Source organism: Giraffa tippelskirchi, chromosome 4 (assembly GCF_054371585.1).
Source record: "Giraffa tippelskirchi isolate mGirTip1 chromosome 4, T2T-mGirTip1v1.2.pri, whole genome shotgun sequence".
Lineage (NCBI taxonomy): Eukaryota > Metazoa > Chordata > Mammalia > Artiodactyla > Giraffidae > Giraffa > Giraffa tippelskirchi.
Genome location: NC_137278.1, coordinates 30,305,216 through 30,322,485, shown reverse-complemented (window position 1 = coordinate 30,322,485; position 17,270 = coordinate 30,305,216). Strand labels below are relative to the sequence as shown.

Below are 17,270 nucleotides of genomic sequence, written 5' to 3'. Positions count from 1 at the left end.
TTGTTGTTTAGTTGCTAAGTAGTATCTGACTCTTTGTGACCCCATAGACTATAACCTGCTAGACTTCTCTGTCCATGGGATTTCCCAGGCAAGACTACTGGAGTGGGTTGCCATTTCCCTCCAGGAGATCTTCCCGATCCAGGGATTGAATGTGTCTCTTGAATTGCAGGCAGATTCTTTACCTCTGAACCATCAGGGAAGCCCTAGAAATGACTTAGTGATTTACTGTTTTCAACAAACTCCCACTTTCACTTTTAAAGTTTACCATCTACTCATGCTGAATCCTTCCCAGGAGATTGCTCCAGTGTGTATTTCCAGGTCCTCGCTTGGCTCCTTTTACCAAAAAATGCAAAACACAATTCCACTGTGCATCTTTAGGGCTCCAATCATCAAAAATAAGGGAAAAAAATCTTTGGAATAGCCAATCAGGATGAATTAAAAGAATCCACACGAATGCGGATGGGTTGGGGCAGGAATCCACTCCTATGTTCTTGGTCATCTGATGCAACTCCGTGAATCCCTGTAATTCACCCTCCCTATCTTGTCCACATATGATTTGAATCCAGTGATCTAGCTTCAAGGATGGGGTCCAGTGAGCCCTCTCCAGTCCACCTTGACATTTTAAGGCAAACCTCTCTCTAAAATTATTGTCATCCTTTGTTGGTATTAATTTCTGCAGGTTTAGATTCTTCACCTTCCTTTTGCTTTAAGTTTTCATAGAATGACCTTGCTTTTTCTTAAGTTATATTAGAGTTTATAGGAATCCTTTTCTTATATTCTTACATGGAAGCTAATTAAAATATCTCATTAACATAAAATAGTCTGTGTTATATGATAAAAGCAATATGAATAGTGTGTTTAAGTGCGTTTAATAAAATAATATGTTTAAAAATACATGTATATGTATATGTGTGAATGACATGTATGACAGAATAAACAAACTGAAAACAGTAGTTACCTACTGGGTAGGTAACTCCAATCACTACCTTGTGATTGGAGACTGAGGAGATAAGGAGCTTTTCTTTTTCCTCTATAATCTTTCTTACCTGCTGCATGTTGTACCATTTGCTTATATTACCTATTTACTTCTGTTACTTATTAAAAAAACACAGTAATTAAATTAAAAATGAAAACTAATACAATATTTGTTTTCTTTTTATACTAGGCATATTTGATGAGACCTTCTATAATATTTTTTGATGAAATAGATGGATTAGCTCCAGTTCGCTCTAGCAGGCAAGATCAGATCCACAGGTAATATTTCCTAATCTGATTATGTTGAGTTCATATGTTGACATAGTGCTAAGACTTAACCCTTGAACTAGTGCTATGAGGCTTGTAAGATGCGAACTCTTTCCTTGAGGAAGACTTTTTTCTTATAGCATGTGTGTGCATGAGTGTGTGTGTGTGTGTGTGCATGTGTGTGCTCAGTCACTCTGTTGTGTCCGACTCTTTGTGACCCTAAAGTCTATTACCTGCCAGGCTCCTCTGTCCTCTGATGTTTGTAGATAGAATTTTCCTATTCTGAATTGAGCTGCTTAAATTTGTGAGCTTCTAATTTTCAGCATAGCTGTAATGTTTTTATAATATTTTATTTCTTAAAATATTTTTTTGTTTCTCTTGTCCCTGTGAATATTTGTGACTAAGCTTTTGCTTGCCTTTTCCCCACCATTTGGAACCTTCATTTATATAGAATGTCTGAAATACTGAAATTCATAAATGGTGCAAAATTTATCAAGTAAATACTAACAGAAAGCTACTATTGCTATATTAGGCAAAATTGTCTGTAAGATGGAAAACATTATTATAAATATAAAGAGGATCCACTTATAATGATAACAGCTTCAACTTATTAAAAGATGTAATGGTTTAAAATCTGTAGTTCCCTAATTATTACATTTCAAACTATATAAAACAAAAATTGACAGAACTGCAAAGTAAGAGTCAAACTGATCATCACTGTGAAAGAGATCGTGTACCTCTTGGTAAGTAATAGAACAAAGGAGCATAAAATGAATTCTCTGTAGATTATTTGAGTAACTGTGTTATATGAATCTGATCTTGTGTGCATATTTATCTAAGGCAATATAGAATGAACACTGGTTTTAAACATCATTTATAAAAACATCATATATTATGCCTTAAATCACAACTAACTTCCAAAGTTTAATAATATATAAAATGTAAGAGATAACAAAAAGACAAGCAGAAAATTTTATGTCTGTTATCAATAGCTATTGCTCTAATTCTAAATAATCTATGGTACTAGTGAAATAAAAATTATAACTAACAGTATCTGAATTGCAAGGAAAGATAGACAGATATCAAGAAATTAAAAAGTTGCTTCTTTGAAAAAAATAAAATTGAGACCAACCTCTGGCACAATTGGCCATGATAAAAAAGACATTGATAAAGCAGTATTTAGGAATACAAAATATGATGTTGTTTTAGATTTTGTAAACATTAAAGATTAAGAGGATAAAGGCCTAAGCTCAAGAAGTTAAAGTATAAAACTTTTAGGAAAAAACCTGTGGGAAAATTTTCATGACCTGTATGTGAATGTTCATAATATTTTTGGGTAATAGCCAAAAACTGGAAACAGTCTAAATGTCCATCAACATGTATATCAACAATTTGGGATATATCATAAAATGGAATATTGCTTAACAATGAAAAGGAATAAACTCTTGTTAAACCAACAATTTCACGTGTTAGCAAAGTAATGCTCAAAATCCTTCAAGCTAAGAGTCAACAGTAGGTGAACCAAGAACTTCCGGACGTTCAAGCTGGATTTAGAAAAGGCAGAGGGACCAGAGATCAAATTGCCAACATCCGTTGGATCATGGAAAAAGCAAGAGAATTTCAGAAAAACATCTACTTCTGCTTTATTGGCTACGCCAAAGCCTTTGACTGTGTGGGTCACAACAAAATGTGGCAAATTCTTCAAGAGATGGGAATACCAGACCTGCCTCCTAAGAAACCTGTATGCAGGTCAAAAAGTAACAATTAGAACTAGATATGGAACAATGGACTGGTTCTAAATTGGGAAAGGAGTACATCAAGGCTGTATATTGTCACCCTGCTAATTTAACTTATATGCAGAGTACATCATGTGAAATGCCAGGCTGGATGAAGCAGAAAGTGGAGTAAAGATTGCTGGGAGAAATATCAATAACCTCAGATATACAGATTAAAGGACCCTTATGGCAGAAAGCAAAGAGAAATTAAAGAGCCTCTTGATGAAGGTGAAAGAGGAGAGTGAAAAAACTGGCTTAACACTCAACATTCAGAAAACAAAGATCATGGCATCTGGTCCCATCGCTTCATGGCAAGTAGATGGGGAAACAATGGAAACAGTGATAGACTTTATTTTCTTGGGCTCCAAAATCACTGCAGATGGTGACTGCAGCCATGAGATTAAAAGACGCTTGCTCCTTGAAAGAAAAGCTATGACCAACCTAGACAGCATATTAAAAAGCAGAGACGTTACTTTGCCTACAAAGGTCTGTATAGTCAAAGCTATGGTTTTTCCAGGAGTCATGTATGGATGTGAGATCTGGACAGTAAAAATGGCTGACTGTTGAAGAATTGATGCCTTTGGGCTGTGGTGTTGGAGAAGACTCTTGAGAGTCCTCTGGACTGCAAGGAGATCAAACCAATCAATCCTAAAGGAAATCAATCCTGAATATTCATTGGAAGGACTGATGTTTGAAGCTGAAGCTCCAATACTTTGGCCACCTGATGCGAAGAGCCAACTCATTAGAAAAGATCCTGATGCTGGGAAAGATTGAAGGCAGGAGGAGAAGAGGACAGCAGAGAATGAGATGGGTGGATGACATCACTGACATGATGTATGTGAGTTTGAGCAAACTCCGGGAGATGGTGAAGAACAGGGAAGCCTGGTGTGCTGCAGTCCGTGGGGTCACAAAGAGTCGGAAAAGATTGAGTGACTGAACAACAATAAAAATACACCAACAGTGTGATAAATTTCAAATAATCATGCTGAGGGAAAGAATCCAGAAGAAAAAAAGTGTTTACCGTGTGATCCCATTTATATAAAATTTTAGGTAATGCAAGCTAATGTATAGTGACAGAACTTGGATCAGTAGTTTCCAAGGGATTGGGTAGAGGTCAAGGAGGAACAATGGGGATGGATTACGAAGGGTGCAAAGAGGAGCATGATGAATATTACTTTTTTTCCTTAATGGTGATAGTTTCACATACTTCAAAATTCAGCAATTTGTGTTCTTTAAACATATCCAGTGTATTATATGTCAGTCATATCTTCAGAAGTCTTAAACCTGTTTAGAACAATATGAGAAAGTTATTTGGAACTTAGTTTCACTTTTGAACATGGATATAAAAATCTTTAAGACTGATAAAATTTAGTATAAGCAGCAGTTTTTGCAACTTTTTCTTTCTTTCCTCTTTAAAATTTTCTTACAGCTCTATAGTGTCAACCCTCCTTGCTCTTATGGATGGATTAGACAATAGGGGCGAAATTGTTGTTATTGGTGCTACAAATAGGCTTGATTCTATAGATCCTGCTCTTAGGAGACCTGGTCGTTTTGACAGAGAATTTCTTTTCAACCTTCCGGATCAAAAGGTAACAGTTTCTGTTTTCAATATACTAAGATTTATTTCTCATTTGATTATGAAGTGTGTGTGTGTGTGTATATACACACCAGGCTTCCCTGTTCTTCACCATCTCCCGGAGCTTGCTCAAACTCACATACGTCAAGTCGTATATATATATGAAAGAAAATATTTGTTATATCATTGGTTTATTTTTGGTAGCTGAATTCCCAGCTTAGACCTTGAAATTGAAGCAATAGCTACTGATTCCAGATTTTGTCAACTTTTGAGCAAAATTTATCCTGGTAACTTCCAAGTTCTTTTGTGTTGGTGCTAGATCCCAGATTCCTCACAAAGCCAATAATAATTTTATCTTGGTTATAATTTGCTTTTTCATAGTCTTAAGAAATTCAAGTAGCAGTGTTGAGGCAATAAGGACATTCAATTTTAGAAAGTGTTGTTTTTCCCCTGAAAGAAGGCAAATGTGAGAAAAACATTATGATGTGACTTTTCAGCTGATTATGGATTCTTATACTTCAGTGTTTCTTTTTTTACTGTGGGAGAAAAAGAAATTAATTTGGAACCAAGACGTTAAAATTTTGATTGTGTTATACAGTTAGATTTAAGGTAGAGAATGCTATTTTGAAAGAAAAAAATCAAGGTAAAATTGTTTAAACCTTTGTTTTTTTCAGTGAATTCAATTACTGTTCATGGAGATTACCTTGTTATGTATTAAGTGTGAAAGCATTCACAAACTTATATGACAGTGTGTATTATATTTCTTAATCAAAAACTTCAACTTCAAACTGTAATGACACTTTATGCATATTAGAACAAAAAGGACCTGAGAAATCTAAATATATAGTTTGTTTAAAAGTTATGGTTATTATAATGCATTGAAGTTTTTTGCTTATACATTTTCAGATGGTAAAAATGATGTGGAGGAAAGGGAAATTTAGTTTTGAGTTCTAGTCCTAGATCAAGTTCCTTCACCTCTCAGACTATTACATGTCCCAGTTTGTGAAACAAGGATCCCTACTACATAGCTCACAGGGTTATTATGGGAATCAGAGTTAACATGGATGCCAAGCTGTTTATGCTTCTATTAAAATAAACAGTTGCTTTTCTGGAATGTGGTTAGTTGATGAATTTGTTCCATCTGATACATTTTGGGGTTGATGATATTTTATTTGTATTTTTTTCCTTAGGCAAGATTTTATTTATCTATGCTTTTCTTCTTAGGCAAGAAAACACATTTTACAGATCCATACCAGGGACTGGAATCCAAAATTGTCAGATGCTTTTTTAGGTGAATTGGCTGAAAAATGTGTTGGTGAGTGCTACTATTTGAAGTTTTGATTGTCATTGTTTGTTCTGCTCAGCCTCCCTTTCCCCTTATATTTGGAATGTGAATGAGTATAATTATATTTTTGTGCAATAGATAGCTTTGCCTTCAAATGTAAAAAATTATTTTAAACATTTCACTTGAAGTTTGAACACTTCTAAATTAGAATTTTAGCTGCCATTAAGTGTTTTGATTAACAAACTCCGTAGTAATAATGCCTTTCATTGAGTGCTGGATTTCCAATCTTATTACAGTGTCTCCTTTTAGGAACTGTTCCCTTTCAGAAATTTTACTAAGAAAAATAAGCTTAAACAAGAGGTAAAGATCCATGTATAGGGCAAAACTGTAGTCTTTTACTTCGCAGATTACATGATGGGCTCATCTTCATTCTGGTGGTGTAGAAAGAAGTTGAGTGAGAGGAGTCTTCAAAGAAAACACTTAATGACATCTGCTATATTTCCCTAAATGTTAAACTCTCCAAGTTAATGTTAAATTATTCACAGAGTAGAAGATCTCCTACAGAGTGAATGAACACTATTGCCCTACAAGGATATGGTGAGAGTATTTTATGTGCATACATAGGAGATGAAATTCAGAGGTTTTAGAATTCAGGAGTTTGGCACTAATTAGGTCTGAAATAAAAATGAATATGGTATTAAGCAGCTGAATATACACGCAGGTATTTTTCTTTCATTCTTTTTCTGTCTTTTGTCTATTTTCCTCTCATTCTCTCGAAAATATAGATTAAAAAAATCTCTCCATGAACTTTTTAAGCATTATGAAGAAGTTCCCCTGATAAGTCCACTAACAATCAGCAGTCTACTTGGGAAAAGTTTAAAGTTACCAAAACCAAAAAGAACAACTTAGTTAAAAAATCATTGTGGTCCACCATCAAGTAATTAAAACTTAAATAGAACATTAGTCCATTCAGTTAGCTACATCCGAATTATCCTCTTCATCCACAGGGACCTCCATCTCCGAAGCAGCATACCTCAACTTTTGAACCACAAAGACCTCGACATCTTCTGGTGAGGAGAAAACGTAAATCTCTCCAGCACTACTCCAGTTTAAGCTTTGCCTGGTATAAGAGAGCATGCGCCAAACCCATTTCATGTAAATTTGGCTTGACCTTTGCAAAGCCTTGTGCTGCTTTATGGGAGAGGGTGGTATTTGGTACAAAATCCAGTCTTTGCCCTTTTTGAAAATTTGACCCCTTTTATTTCCTGCTACTTTTATGATATTGTGTTAGAGTACAGATCAGAATGTAAAGTCTTTGTTGATTGGTCTGTGAATTTGTCACAGAATGATCCTTAACTGAAATAAGCAGAAGTCTTCAGATAATCTTGGAAATTCCCTGAGTAATCTAAAAATGACTTTTTATTTTACCCTATCTACCATCTGAAATATTATATACTCTAATTCGTCATCCTAAATATTAGATTCTCAGTTTTCTTTTTCATTTCCAAAGGCCACTACTTCTCATTTTACCAGGTTATTTATTTTAGCGTTTAGTCAGTTTCTTAAGTTAAAAAAATTTCAAGACATACTTTGTTATAGGACTGAAAAACTTCTCTTGCCTTTTTTGGGGGTGGCGTTGCTGGTTTAGAATCTGCTTATATATATATATATATGTGTATGTGTATATATATATATACACACTATTTTCTTCCTGGAGAGTGACATAAAAATTATAATAAATTTAATTATAATTAACTGACTTCTGATTTTGTTTGTGACATTTATTTCATTTAAGAAACCAATTCACATTACAAAAAAAATCAAATGCAAGTCTTCAAACAGGAATGAAATAGCAATACACTTTAAATTCATTATGAAGGTACCACTTATGTACCCCAAAGATGTTTTAACATGTATGGGTTCAGTAGAGTGAAATTTATGCCTAACCAAAGAGTAAGCAGGTTTTTCATGAAGAACTGAAAACATAGTTGACCTTTTGTTAGAGGTTATGGATTTGGTAACTTTTATCTTGAAATGATTTCCCAAGTACTTGGAGGTTTGCATGCTTCATAGGTGTGATTTTTAGTAGTCTTCAAGTAATTTCGGTATCCAGAACATGTGCATAAATAGTAGGAGCTTAAAGTTAATGAAGATCTTCTATCTAATCATATTTGTCTATTCATTTTCACTAAGAGTTTTAAGCAATGAAAGGGTATCTGTCAATGAGGCATCTTAGCTTGTGGACCTTCACTGTTTGATATTTTACTTAAAAAGTAGCTTCATAAAGTTTTATTGCCTTTCCTAGTTTTTAGCCTCTTTGAATAGTTTATACTTTCAGTCTTTCAGACAAATCTCCATCTTAATAACAGTACTCAAAATGCTTTTTTTTTTGGTGTCTAGATATATGTGTTTATCAGACTATTAGAATTGTGATGGTAGAACTAGTATAGTTATGGAATTCTTATGGAAGGGATATTGATATTTTCTCTAATATCAACTTTTAACTCTCAAAAGAGGCTATATTTCAGTGTTTCTAGAATAGTCATATCATCTATTTCCTAAACCTGAACCCTTTGAGAGTGAAAGAATATGCTGTTTAGGCAAGTGGCCTAAACCAGGACATGTGATCACACTTAATATAACCTATTTAGCCTAGTTATGATATACCTTTAATCCTGTTTTAGAGTCTAGTAAGGAAAGTGTATAAAGTATTGCTACAGTCCATGGGGTCGCAAAAGAGTCAGACATGACTTAATGACTAAACAAAAGGAAAGTACATTATTAACTCAGTAGTTCTCAATTTTTTTATCAGAATGACTGGTGGTTTTCTCAAAATACATATTTATGATATTAAACCACCACTTAGTGATTCTGATTCACTAAGTTTGTTTGTAACCTATTTTTGATTCATTTTCATTGTTTATTCAGAAGACTACTCAAGGTTGACAACCACAGATATAAACTAGTAATTCTCATTCACGAACAAATGTAACAAAGATAAATCCTGTAATTTATAGTCTATTGGTTATGATAATCCATGTAAAATTGATGTTTTTCAAGTAAAACTTTATTACTAATGATGAAATTCAAACTTTCAAGGAAAAAATTGGAATTTTTTTTTTTTTTTAACAAAATGGATTATAAGCTACACAGCAGTTCTCAAAGTGTGCTGTATGACTTATATCTGTCACTATGAGACAGCTTGCTAATACTTAAAAGACTATAGTGATGAGATTGTGGTGATATTAACAAATGTGATTTTTGGTATTGTTAATAAAATGTGTCAATATAAAAACATCCATATAATTTAGGGAATAAAATTTGCTTTTTTAAATGGAATCTATTATAGTTGATAAACTCTAAAGTTATCTTTAATAAGTTAAGGAAAAATGAACAGTAGATTGCTAATTATATTATTAACATATTATGTCAAACACAAATGTTATGGGCAACATTTACTGTATAAAATAACTTAGTGGCTTTTTTCTGTTCTGCGTTGTTTTTGAACATTTTTTTTTCTTTTTAACTTAGACTTTTTGCACTTAAAAATTGGATCATATAGAATGTTCAGTAACTGTGTATACTTCTAAAGAAGTAAAAGGAGTGTGGTTTATATTTTTTAAAGGTGGTAGTTTATTCTTTACTTCCTCTGAAATGGATTGTTTGATTAACTTTATGTCTGAGCTAGTGTTCTACAGTTATTTTGTTGAACTAATGTTACAGATATGTATGGAACAGGAAAAGACAGTGTTTTTTTTGGAGCGGGGGGTTCATTCCTTAAGAAGTAGAAAATAAAATGAGAGTGATGGTGTAATCACTCACCTAGAGCCAGACATCCTGGAATGCGAAGTCAAGTGGGCCTTAGGAAGCATCACTATGAACAAAGCTAGTGGAGGTTGTGGAATTCCAGCTGAGCTATTTCAAATCCTGAAAGATGATGCTATGAAAGTGCTGCACTCAATATGCCAGCAAATTTGGAAAACTCATCAGTGGCCACAGGACCTGAAAAGTCAATTTTCATTCAAATCCCAAAGAAAGGCAACGCCAAAGAATTGCACAATTGCACTCGTATCTCACAGGCTAGTAAGGTAATGCTCAAAATTCTCCAAGTGAGGCTTCTCCAAGTGAGACTTCAACAGTACGTGAACTGAGAACTTCCAGATGTTCAGGCTGGATTTAGAAAAGGCAGAGGAACCAGAGATCAAATTGCCAACATCCGTTGGATCATAGAAAAAGCAAGAGAATTCCAGAAAAACATCTACTTCTGCTTCATTGACTACACTAAAGTCTTTGACTGTGTGGATCACAACGAAGTGTGGAAAATTCTTCAAGAGATGGGAATAGACCACCTTACCTGCCTCCTGAGAAACTTGTATGTAGGTCAAGAGGCAGTAGTTAGAACTGGACATGGAACAAAGGACTGGTTCTAAATTGGGAAAGGAGTACGTCAAGGCTAATATATTGTCACCTTGCTTATTTAACTTCTATGCAGAGTACATCGTGTGAAATGCCGGGCTGGGTGAAGCACAAGCTGGAATCAAGATTGCTGGGAGAAATATCAAGAACCTCAGATATGCAGATGACACCACCCTTATGGCAGAAAGTGAAGAGGAACTAAAGAGCCTCTTGGTGAAAGTGAAAGAGGAGAGTGAAAAAACTGGCTTAAAGCTCAACATTCAGAAAACAAAGATCATGGCATCTGGTCCTATCACTTCATGGCAAATAGATGGGAAACAATAGAAACCGTGACAGACTTTATTTTCTTGGGCTCCAAAATCACTGCAGATGGTGACTGTAGCTATGAAATTAAAAGACGCTTGCTCCTTGAAAGAAAAGCTATGACCAATCTAGACAGCATATAAAAAGCAGAGATATTACTTTACTTACAAAGGTTCATATAGTCAAAGCTATGGTTTATCCAGTAATCATGTATGGATGTGAGAGTTGGACCATAAAGAAAGCTGAGCGCCAAAGAATTGATGCTTTTGAACTGTGGTGCTGGAGAAGACTCTTGAGAGTCCCTTGGACTGCTCAGAGATCAAACCAATCAATCCTAAAGGAATTGAATATTCATTGGAAGGACTGATGTTGAAGCTGAAGCTCCAATACTTTGGCCACCTGATGCGAAGAACTGCCTTATGCTGGGAAAGATTGAAGGCGGGAGGAGAAGGGGACAGTAGAGGATGAGATGGTTGGAAGGCATCACCGACTCGATGGATATGAGTTTGAGCAAGCTCCAGGAGTTGGTGAAGGACAGGGAAGCCTGGCGTGCTGAAGTCCATGGGGTTGCAATGACACTACTGAGTGACTGAACTGAACTGAACTGAATGGTAAACTTGCTTTTTTTCTGAGGAATTTTTGGGAATTGATTGCTGGCATGGGACAGTGTTCGTGCTTCATCTGCTTATCCTTTTCTGAATTAAATTCTCGTAGGACATAGTAAGTTTTCCCCTACCTCTTGATAAATGTTTCTTTTAAGAATACAATACTTAATAATTTTAGTTGAAATTTTTAGTCCCAGTATGTTGGTTTAATAACAAAAGAGCTTAAATTTCTTGGGAAAAACAAAAGCCTAGTAGATATGATTCATTGTTCCCCCTTTCCTGTAATACATGGTAACTTAACAGTTTTATGTTTCCAGGCTATAACCTTGCTGTTACTCTTTTCTCTTGTAATTCATTCTTTCACTCAAGAAATTACTGGTTATCTATTGAATGTCAGGCCAGGCATTGTTCTTGGTATTTGAGATAGATAAACAGTGAACAAGACAAATAATCTAGAGGTCATTTTCTAGTTGGGTAAGGCAGATAATAAAAATATTAGGTAAATGATAAGGTGATAAGTGCTGTCGAAAAAGGAGAGCAGGGTAAGGAGTTTTCTGTTGCATGTAGGACTTGGTTAAGGTGATCTTTACTGATAATAGGAATATAGTTTATTATAGATGTGTGAGTCAGTTTGATTTATATGGTTTTGTTCCTTAATGTTCTTTTTTTGCCAGTTAATCTGGGACTGTTTCTTCTCTGGTTGTAGTTTTCCTGTCTAATCACCATTTTAATTTCAGTACTTAAGTGTTCTACAAGGTCATTGTAAGATATAAAAAGATAAATAAATCTGATAACACTTCTGCAAGAGCTTAGGGACTCATGTTCTGTAACTAGTTTGAGTGGTTCCCCCTGCTGGCGTAACTGACTAAGGTGGCCAAATGTAGGTTTAATCGGTAATGTAAAAAACCAACCATGACTAGTTTGAGTTTTTCTTCTTTGTTTTGTGTTAAAGACTTAACAGTTCATATATTTTCTATGTATTTGTTGCTCAAATGAATGAAATGACTGACTTCACTGGCAGCTCGATCTGTTGTTTAACTTGACGATCACATAAATATGGATAATGGATGATGCCTCATGTCTCTGTAGTCCTTTGAACTAGATTATCAATCACTTAAAGCTAAAAGTATATATAAAAAGGAAGTTAATGTGAAAAATCTAAGAATTCTCATTCCTTTTAATACCTTTGGAATTATCAAAGATGCTTACAACTTTGTAGTTTTGGGATACTTAGATATTAACCTGCTTCTACCTTGCACTCAGAGTTAGTAGTAGAATAGCTCTGATTTAGAAGTTTCTGCTTATGTATACTACTTTGTACTGCTCCATAATATGTATTTGAAATTAGTAATATTAGAAAAATTTATGGAAAACTAATGCCTTAAGGACTAAACTGATGATTAGGAATATTGATGAAGGATTGATATGATGTTATTTTTCTTAAAATCTTTCTTGAAGAAAGATGTACATTATAATCAGTGGTTTTGGCACAAAAATATAAGACTTTTAATATCATTAGTTTATGTATTTGTTAACATATTCAAAGCATTTTTAGTTAATGAATAAATGGTTTTATCAGATGTTTTTAAAGGGTCATTTTTCATTTTGCTAGTAAAATTGCCCATAATAATTGATTTAGTATTAGTTTTTTGGATAAAGATGTGCATATTTGCAAAATATAGTTGGTACTTGGAAAAATGGACTTACCTTTGTTATCCTTTTCCTTTTGTGCATTAGGCTATTGTGGAGCTGATATCAAGGCCCTGTGCACTGAAGCTGCCCTGATTGCCCTGCGGAGGCGTTATCCCCAGATCTATGCTAGCAGTCATAAACTGCAGCTAGATGTTTCCTCAATTGTGCTCAACGCCCAAGATTTTTACCATGCAATGCAGAATATTGTGCCTGCTTCCCAGCGTGCTGTCATGTCTTCGGGACATGCACTGTCTCCCATCATAAAACCACTGCTGGAAAGAAGCTTCAACAACATCCTAGCTGTCCTGCAAAAAGTGTTTCCTCATGCTGAGATTAGCCAGAGTGACAAGAAAGAAGGTAGTATAAATTCTCTTTTCATATTGTTAAAATGAAATAAGTATGGGCATAAGTAAATAAATTGAATATCCTTTAAAAGTATTTGTGTGTTACTCTTTTATATTTGCCATGAATATAGGAGATGTATCTATTTCATTTGCCACTGTATTCTAGGCCTAGCATACAGTAGTTGCCTACTCAGTGTCTACAAAATAATGAATGGATGTTTGTTCTGAATATTTGTTCTGTTTGTTCACTCTTGGGACTATCTGACTATCTTAATATAGAAGTGCTAACCATCTTTAGGAAAGTTGACTGTAATAGTATTGGTTTACATTTCTCTTATTATTATAAAGTGCTTACATAAATTGTCATTTATTAATCCTCATAACAATCCTGTGGGGGAGGTACTCTTACTCTATCAATAATGAAGATATTCACTTATATAGGGTCACTCAGTAAGTTCTAGGTCTTGCTCAAACCCAGGGAGCCCAACTCCAGAGGCAGTGCTCTTAACCATGTTGTTATAATGTCCCTCTGGATTCAGCTCATCATATTGCTATTACTGGCACAGCACTCCACAGTGTGCTGTGCTAATGGAGTGTAGTTTATTAGTAAGGGAGTAAATTAGAACCTGATTATAGATGGTCTTGAATTCTGGCCTCATGATTATAGTTTGGATTTGAGAAAAAAATAGAAAGCTACTTTAAAAAATATTACTCATTTATAGGAAAACTTTAGCTTTGTATGCTAATCAAAGTAAAGCCCATGAACTTTGAAGAGACAGTAATTTTTAAAAATTGTCTTAATTTTCTTTGTTTAGCATGTAGTTTTCACTGTATAGAAAATTGTTAGTGAATTATGTTAACATTATAACTGTTATATAGAGTAAAAATCATCAATAGTCAATGAATTTTGCTGTTATAAATATATTTTTCAGAAACTTTATTTTTTAGGGTAGATTCTCATGAAATATCACATTGATTACTTGATTTCTTAAATTTGTCAAACGAGGAGAATAGACACTCTGTTTGAGCCAGCTACTCTGCCATGAACTGTACATTTCTTGTCTCTGATTTTCGTAACTGAGAATCTGTATATTTTCCCTAATTTTTTTAAATTAAAAAAAACTATGTTGCCTTTAGAAAATCATAAAAATCTACCTTCTCTTCTGAGAGATTATAACTTCTTTATTTCCATTTGAGAATTTTTTTTATGACATTTTTAGCTATGTTTTCTTACCACTTTTTCCCCCATGTATTAAGTATGCTTTAGTTTTCATTTTTTTCTTCATATGCCAGTGGAAGGAAGAAATCACTTTGATTATTAATAATATTTTTTTAGTTATTTAGATATATTATTCTGGATTATTTTACTCTTTAATATTTTTCTTAGCAAGTGTTCTTGTATATGAATTATCAATCAAATGGTACTTAATTATTTGATTAATTTTTATAATATTAGTCATGTTAAATATTTGACTTTTAAAAGCCACTGAATTGTGCTCTGTCTGCCAGCACAATTCAAGATCTCATTTTAGAAAGCATACCTCTTTTTTTTCTTTGTTTTCTTTGGGGAAGGGTATGATTTCTGTCTATTTTAATTTCCTCCCATTTCTCCTATACATGTAGCCATGCTTTTTATTGAATGAATTGACACTTTTGTTAAGTATGTATGAATTACAGCTGTAATACTTTAGGTTGTAGTCTAAGTAAATTTTTAAGTATGGCACTCTCAATAGGAATTTTAGTTCCAGTTCATTGAGCAGTAACTTAAGACCCATGAAGAGACTAATGTTACTTGAATGAGTGCGTTTTCTAAGATTGGCTTTTTTTCCACTAAATTCCTGAGTCCCTTCTTAACTAGACTAGATTTTCCTTGAAATATGTGTGTGTGTGCCATGTGAAAAAAATAAAGGTCAATTTATTCTTTGTTGCTTTTGTAAGAACTGGGCCATACTTCAATTACTCTATTAAACCATTTTATATTAAATGTACTGGTTTTGGTAAAAATTAACTTAGAGATTCTTAGTAAGTAGGTGAGAACTTTATGAGAGTGCCATTTCTTTTCCAGACTTCTTGTAGTTATTCTCCAAAAATGTATCTCATAATACTTAAGTAATCTGTAAAGGTGAAAGAATTACATTGGTTCCATTTATAACTTACTCAAAATACTGTAGTTTGTCAATTTGCCTGGTCAGTTTGTATTATTTGATAGATAACTTGTTACTGCCACATGTTTTTTTAATCAGTTTTCCTTAGCTTTGGTAGGTGAGTAATATTAAATGACTTCTTCAGCCTCATAATCTTTGTGTTGTTCTTTTTAAAACAGATATAGAAACTTTGATTTTAGATGACAGTGAAGATGAGAATGCTTTATCAATTTTCGAGACAAATTGTCACTCAGGATCACCAAAGAAACAGTCATCAGCTGCTGCTGTACATAAACCTTACCTTCATTTTACAATGTAAGCAATTTATATCAAATTTCTTTCAACTTAGAGTGATTTTTACTACTTTATGGTTAGAATTGCAGTATATTTTTACTTATGGTTATAAACTTGAGGACTTTTTTTCCCTATTGTTTGGACATAATTCTGGAAAATTTATATTGTACTTTTGTTTTTGTGTGGTAGTAATTTGGCTTACTGGTCAACTAAAGATATTTTTCCTTAAACTGATTGTGGGATTTTTTTTTTTTTTAAGTAGGGGAGAAGGAAGGGTTACCTTTAGAAAGTCAATCCATGTCCCCAGTATTCTTGCTTTTTATTTCAACTGAACAGAAATGAAATATTTACTGTGATGTAGAGTATTTTGATTGTAATAAGTTTCACATAATTTAGGACTCTAAGGGTACTAAAGAGATTTTGAGTTAGAAATTGCTTAGTAATTAAATCAATAACTTTCTGATTGTCCAAAACCTCATTAGTTTATACTTTCTAATTTAGATTTTATGTTTTTTCTATTTACCTTTATTTATAGTAAAGCAGCTTTTGCTATACACTTCAATAGGTAAACAATTTTAGTGCTAATGTAATTTTAAAGTAAGAGATTAAATAGTTTTCAAATAGTAACAGCATCATCACTTGCATTTACATAATTATCAGGATAGTTGAAGAACCATAATGCTCCAGTCAGGTAGGTCTAATAGGACTTTTCTTCGAAGACATTGTGTGTATTTTTTTAAGTAATGTTTCTTTAGAAAGATTTTGAATGAATTTATGTCTTCAACATTAATGAAGTTTCTCTCATGTAGATTTTGGTGAAATGTTAATTTGATTATTTGCATTGATAACCCTTTCTTGTTTTTCAGTTTTTAAAATGAGACTGAATCACTTTAATTTACTCTTTAACAGCAAACTATCCTGTTAGAAACTTTTGTCTTCTACTGGCAGAGCCTTTCTTTTATGCCTTCCGGGAAGTTTTCTTACACTATTTTAGTAATTTTACAAATCTGTTTATTAAGGGAAAACCAAATGATCATTTTTTTCTGACTTTTACCTGGTTAGCTATGTGTGTGCTATTTGTTTTAACAGTTTGAGTTGTTTGAATTTGAAATACATAGTAGAAGCCAAGAAACTATCAAAAGACAAGTTTTTCAATTTTATATTAAGAGGAGTCTGTCACTGACTTAATGTATATCAGTGCCATGGTTTATTTTGTTTGACTTAGCCTTTCTGAAGAAATTGCTCTTTTGCATAAGCTTTTCTAATTCATTGATTTGACTTTGCTTTAATAGTGAGACAGCTGTATCCTAGGATGAACTTTTTAAAGAGATGTTTTGATAAAATTAGTTTGTTTATTCACTCATTCTGCCATTTTTTTTTTTTTTTAAACCCTGTGCCATGCACTGTACTAGGTGCTGGAAACATGAATAAGATATAGTTCTTATTCTGGAAAAGTTCTTGTTCTTGCAGTTGACAAGCATTAGAATATGGCTGGTGTTTTGAAAACAGAACTAACAGGTTTGCATAGGGAAGTCCAGAAATGCTTTACAGAAAAAATGGTGACAGTTGCTGTCCTTTTGAGTATAGGAGTTAG

At 33.6% G+C, this 17,270-nt stretch overlaps 1 protein-coding gene across 3 annotated transcripts in view; it reads left to right on the top strand.

The window, feature by feature from the left end:
• Positions 1 to 17,270, top strand: part of ATAD2B (ATPase family AAA domain containing 2B) — a 123,895-nt gene that overhangs the window by 45,260 nt on the left and 61,365 nt on the right. For all 3 annotated transcript variants that reach the window (XM_081592614.1, XM_081592613.1, XM_081592612.1), the window contains 5 exons: positions 1,166 to 1,254; positions 4,447 to 4,606; positions 5,818 to 5,908; positions 12,940 to 13,251; positions 15,562 to 15,697. In XM_081592614.1, coding sequence (XP_081448740.1) covers positions 1,166 to 1,254; positions 4,447 to 4,606; positions 5,818 to 5,908; positions 12,940 to 13,251; positions 15,562 to 15,697 — 788 coding nt within the window. The remainder of the gene's footprint in view (positions 1 to 1,165; positions 1,255 to 4,446; positions 4,607 to 5,817; positions 5,909 to 12,939; positions 13,252 to 15,561; positions 15,698 to 17,270) is intronic.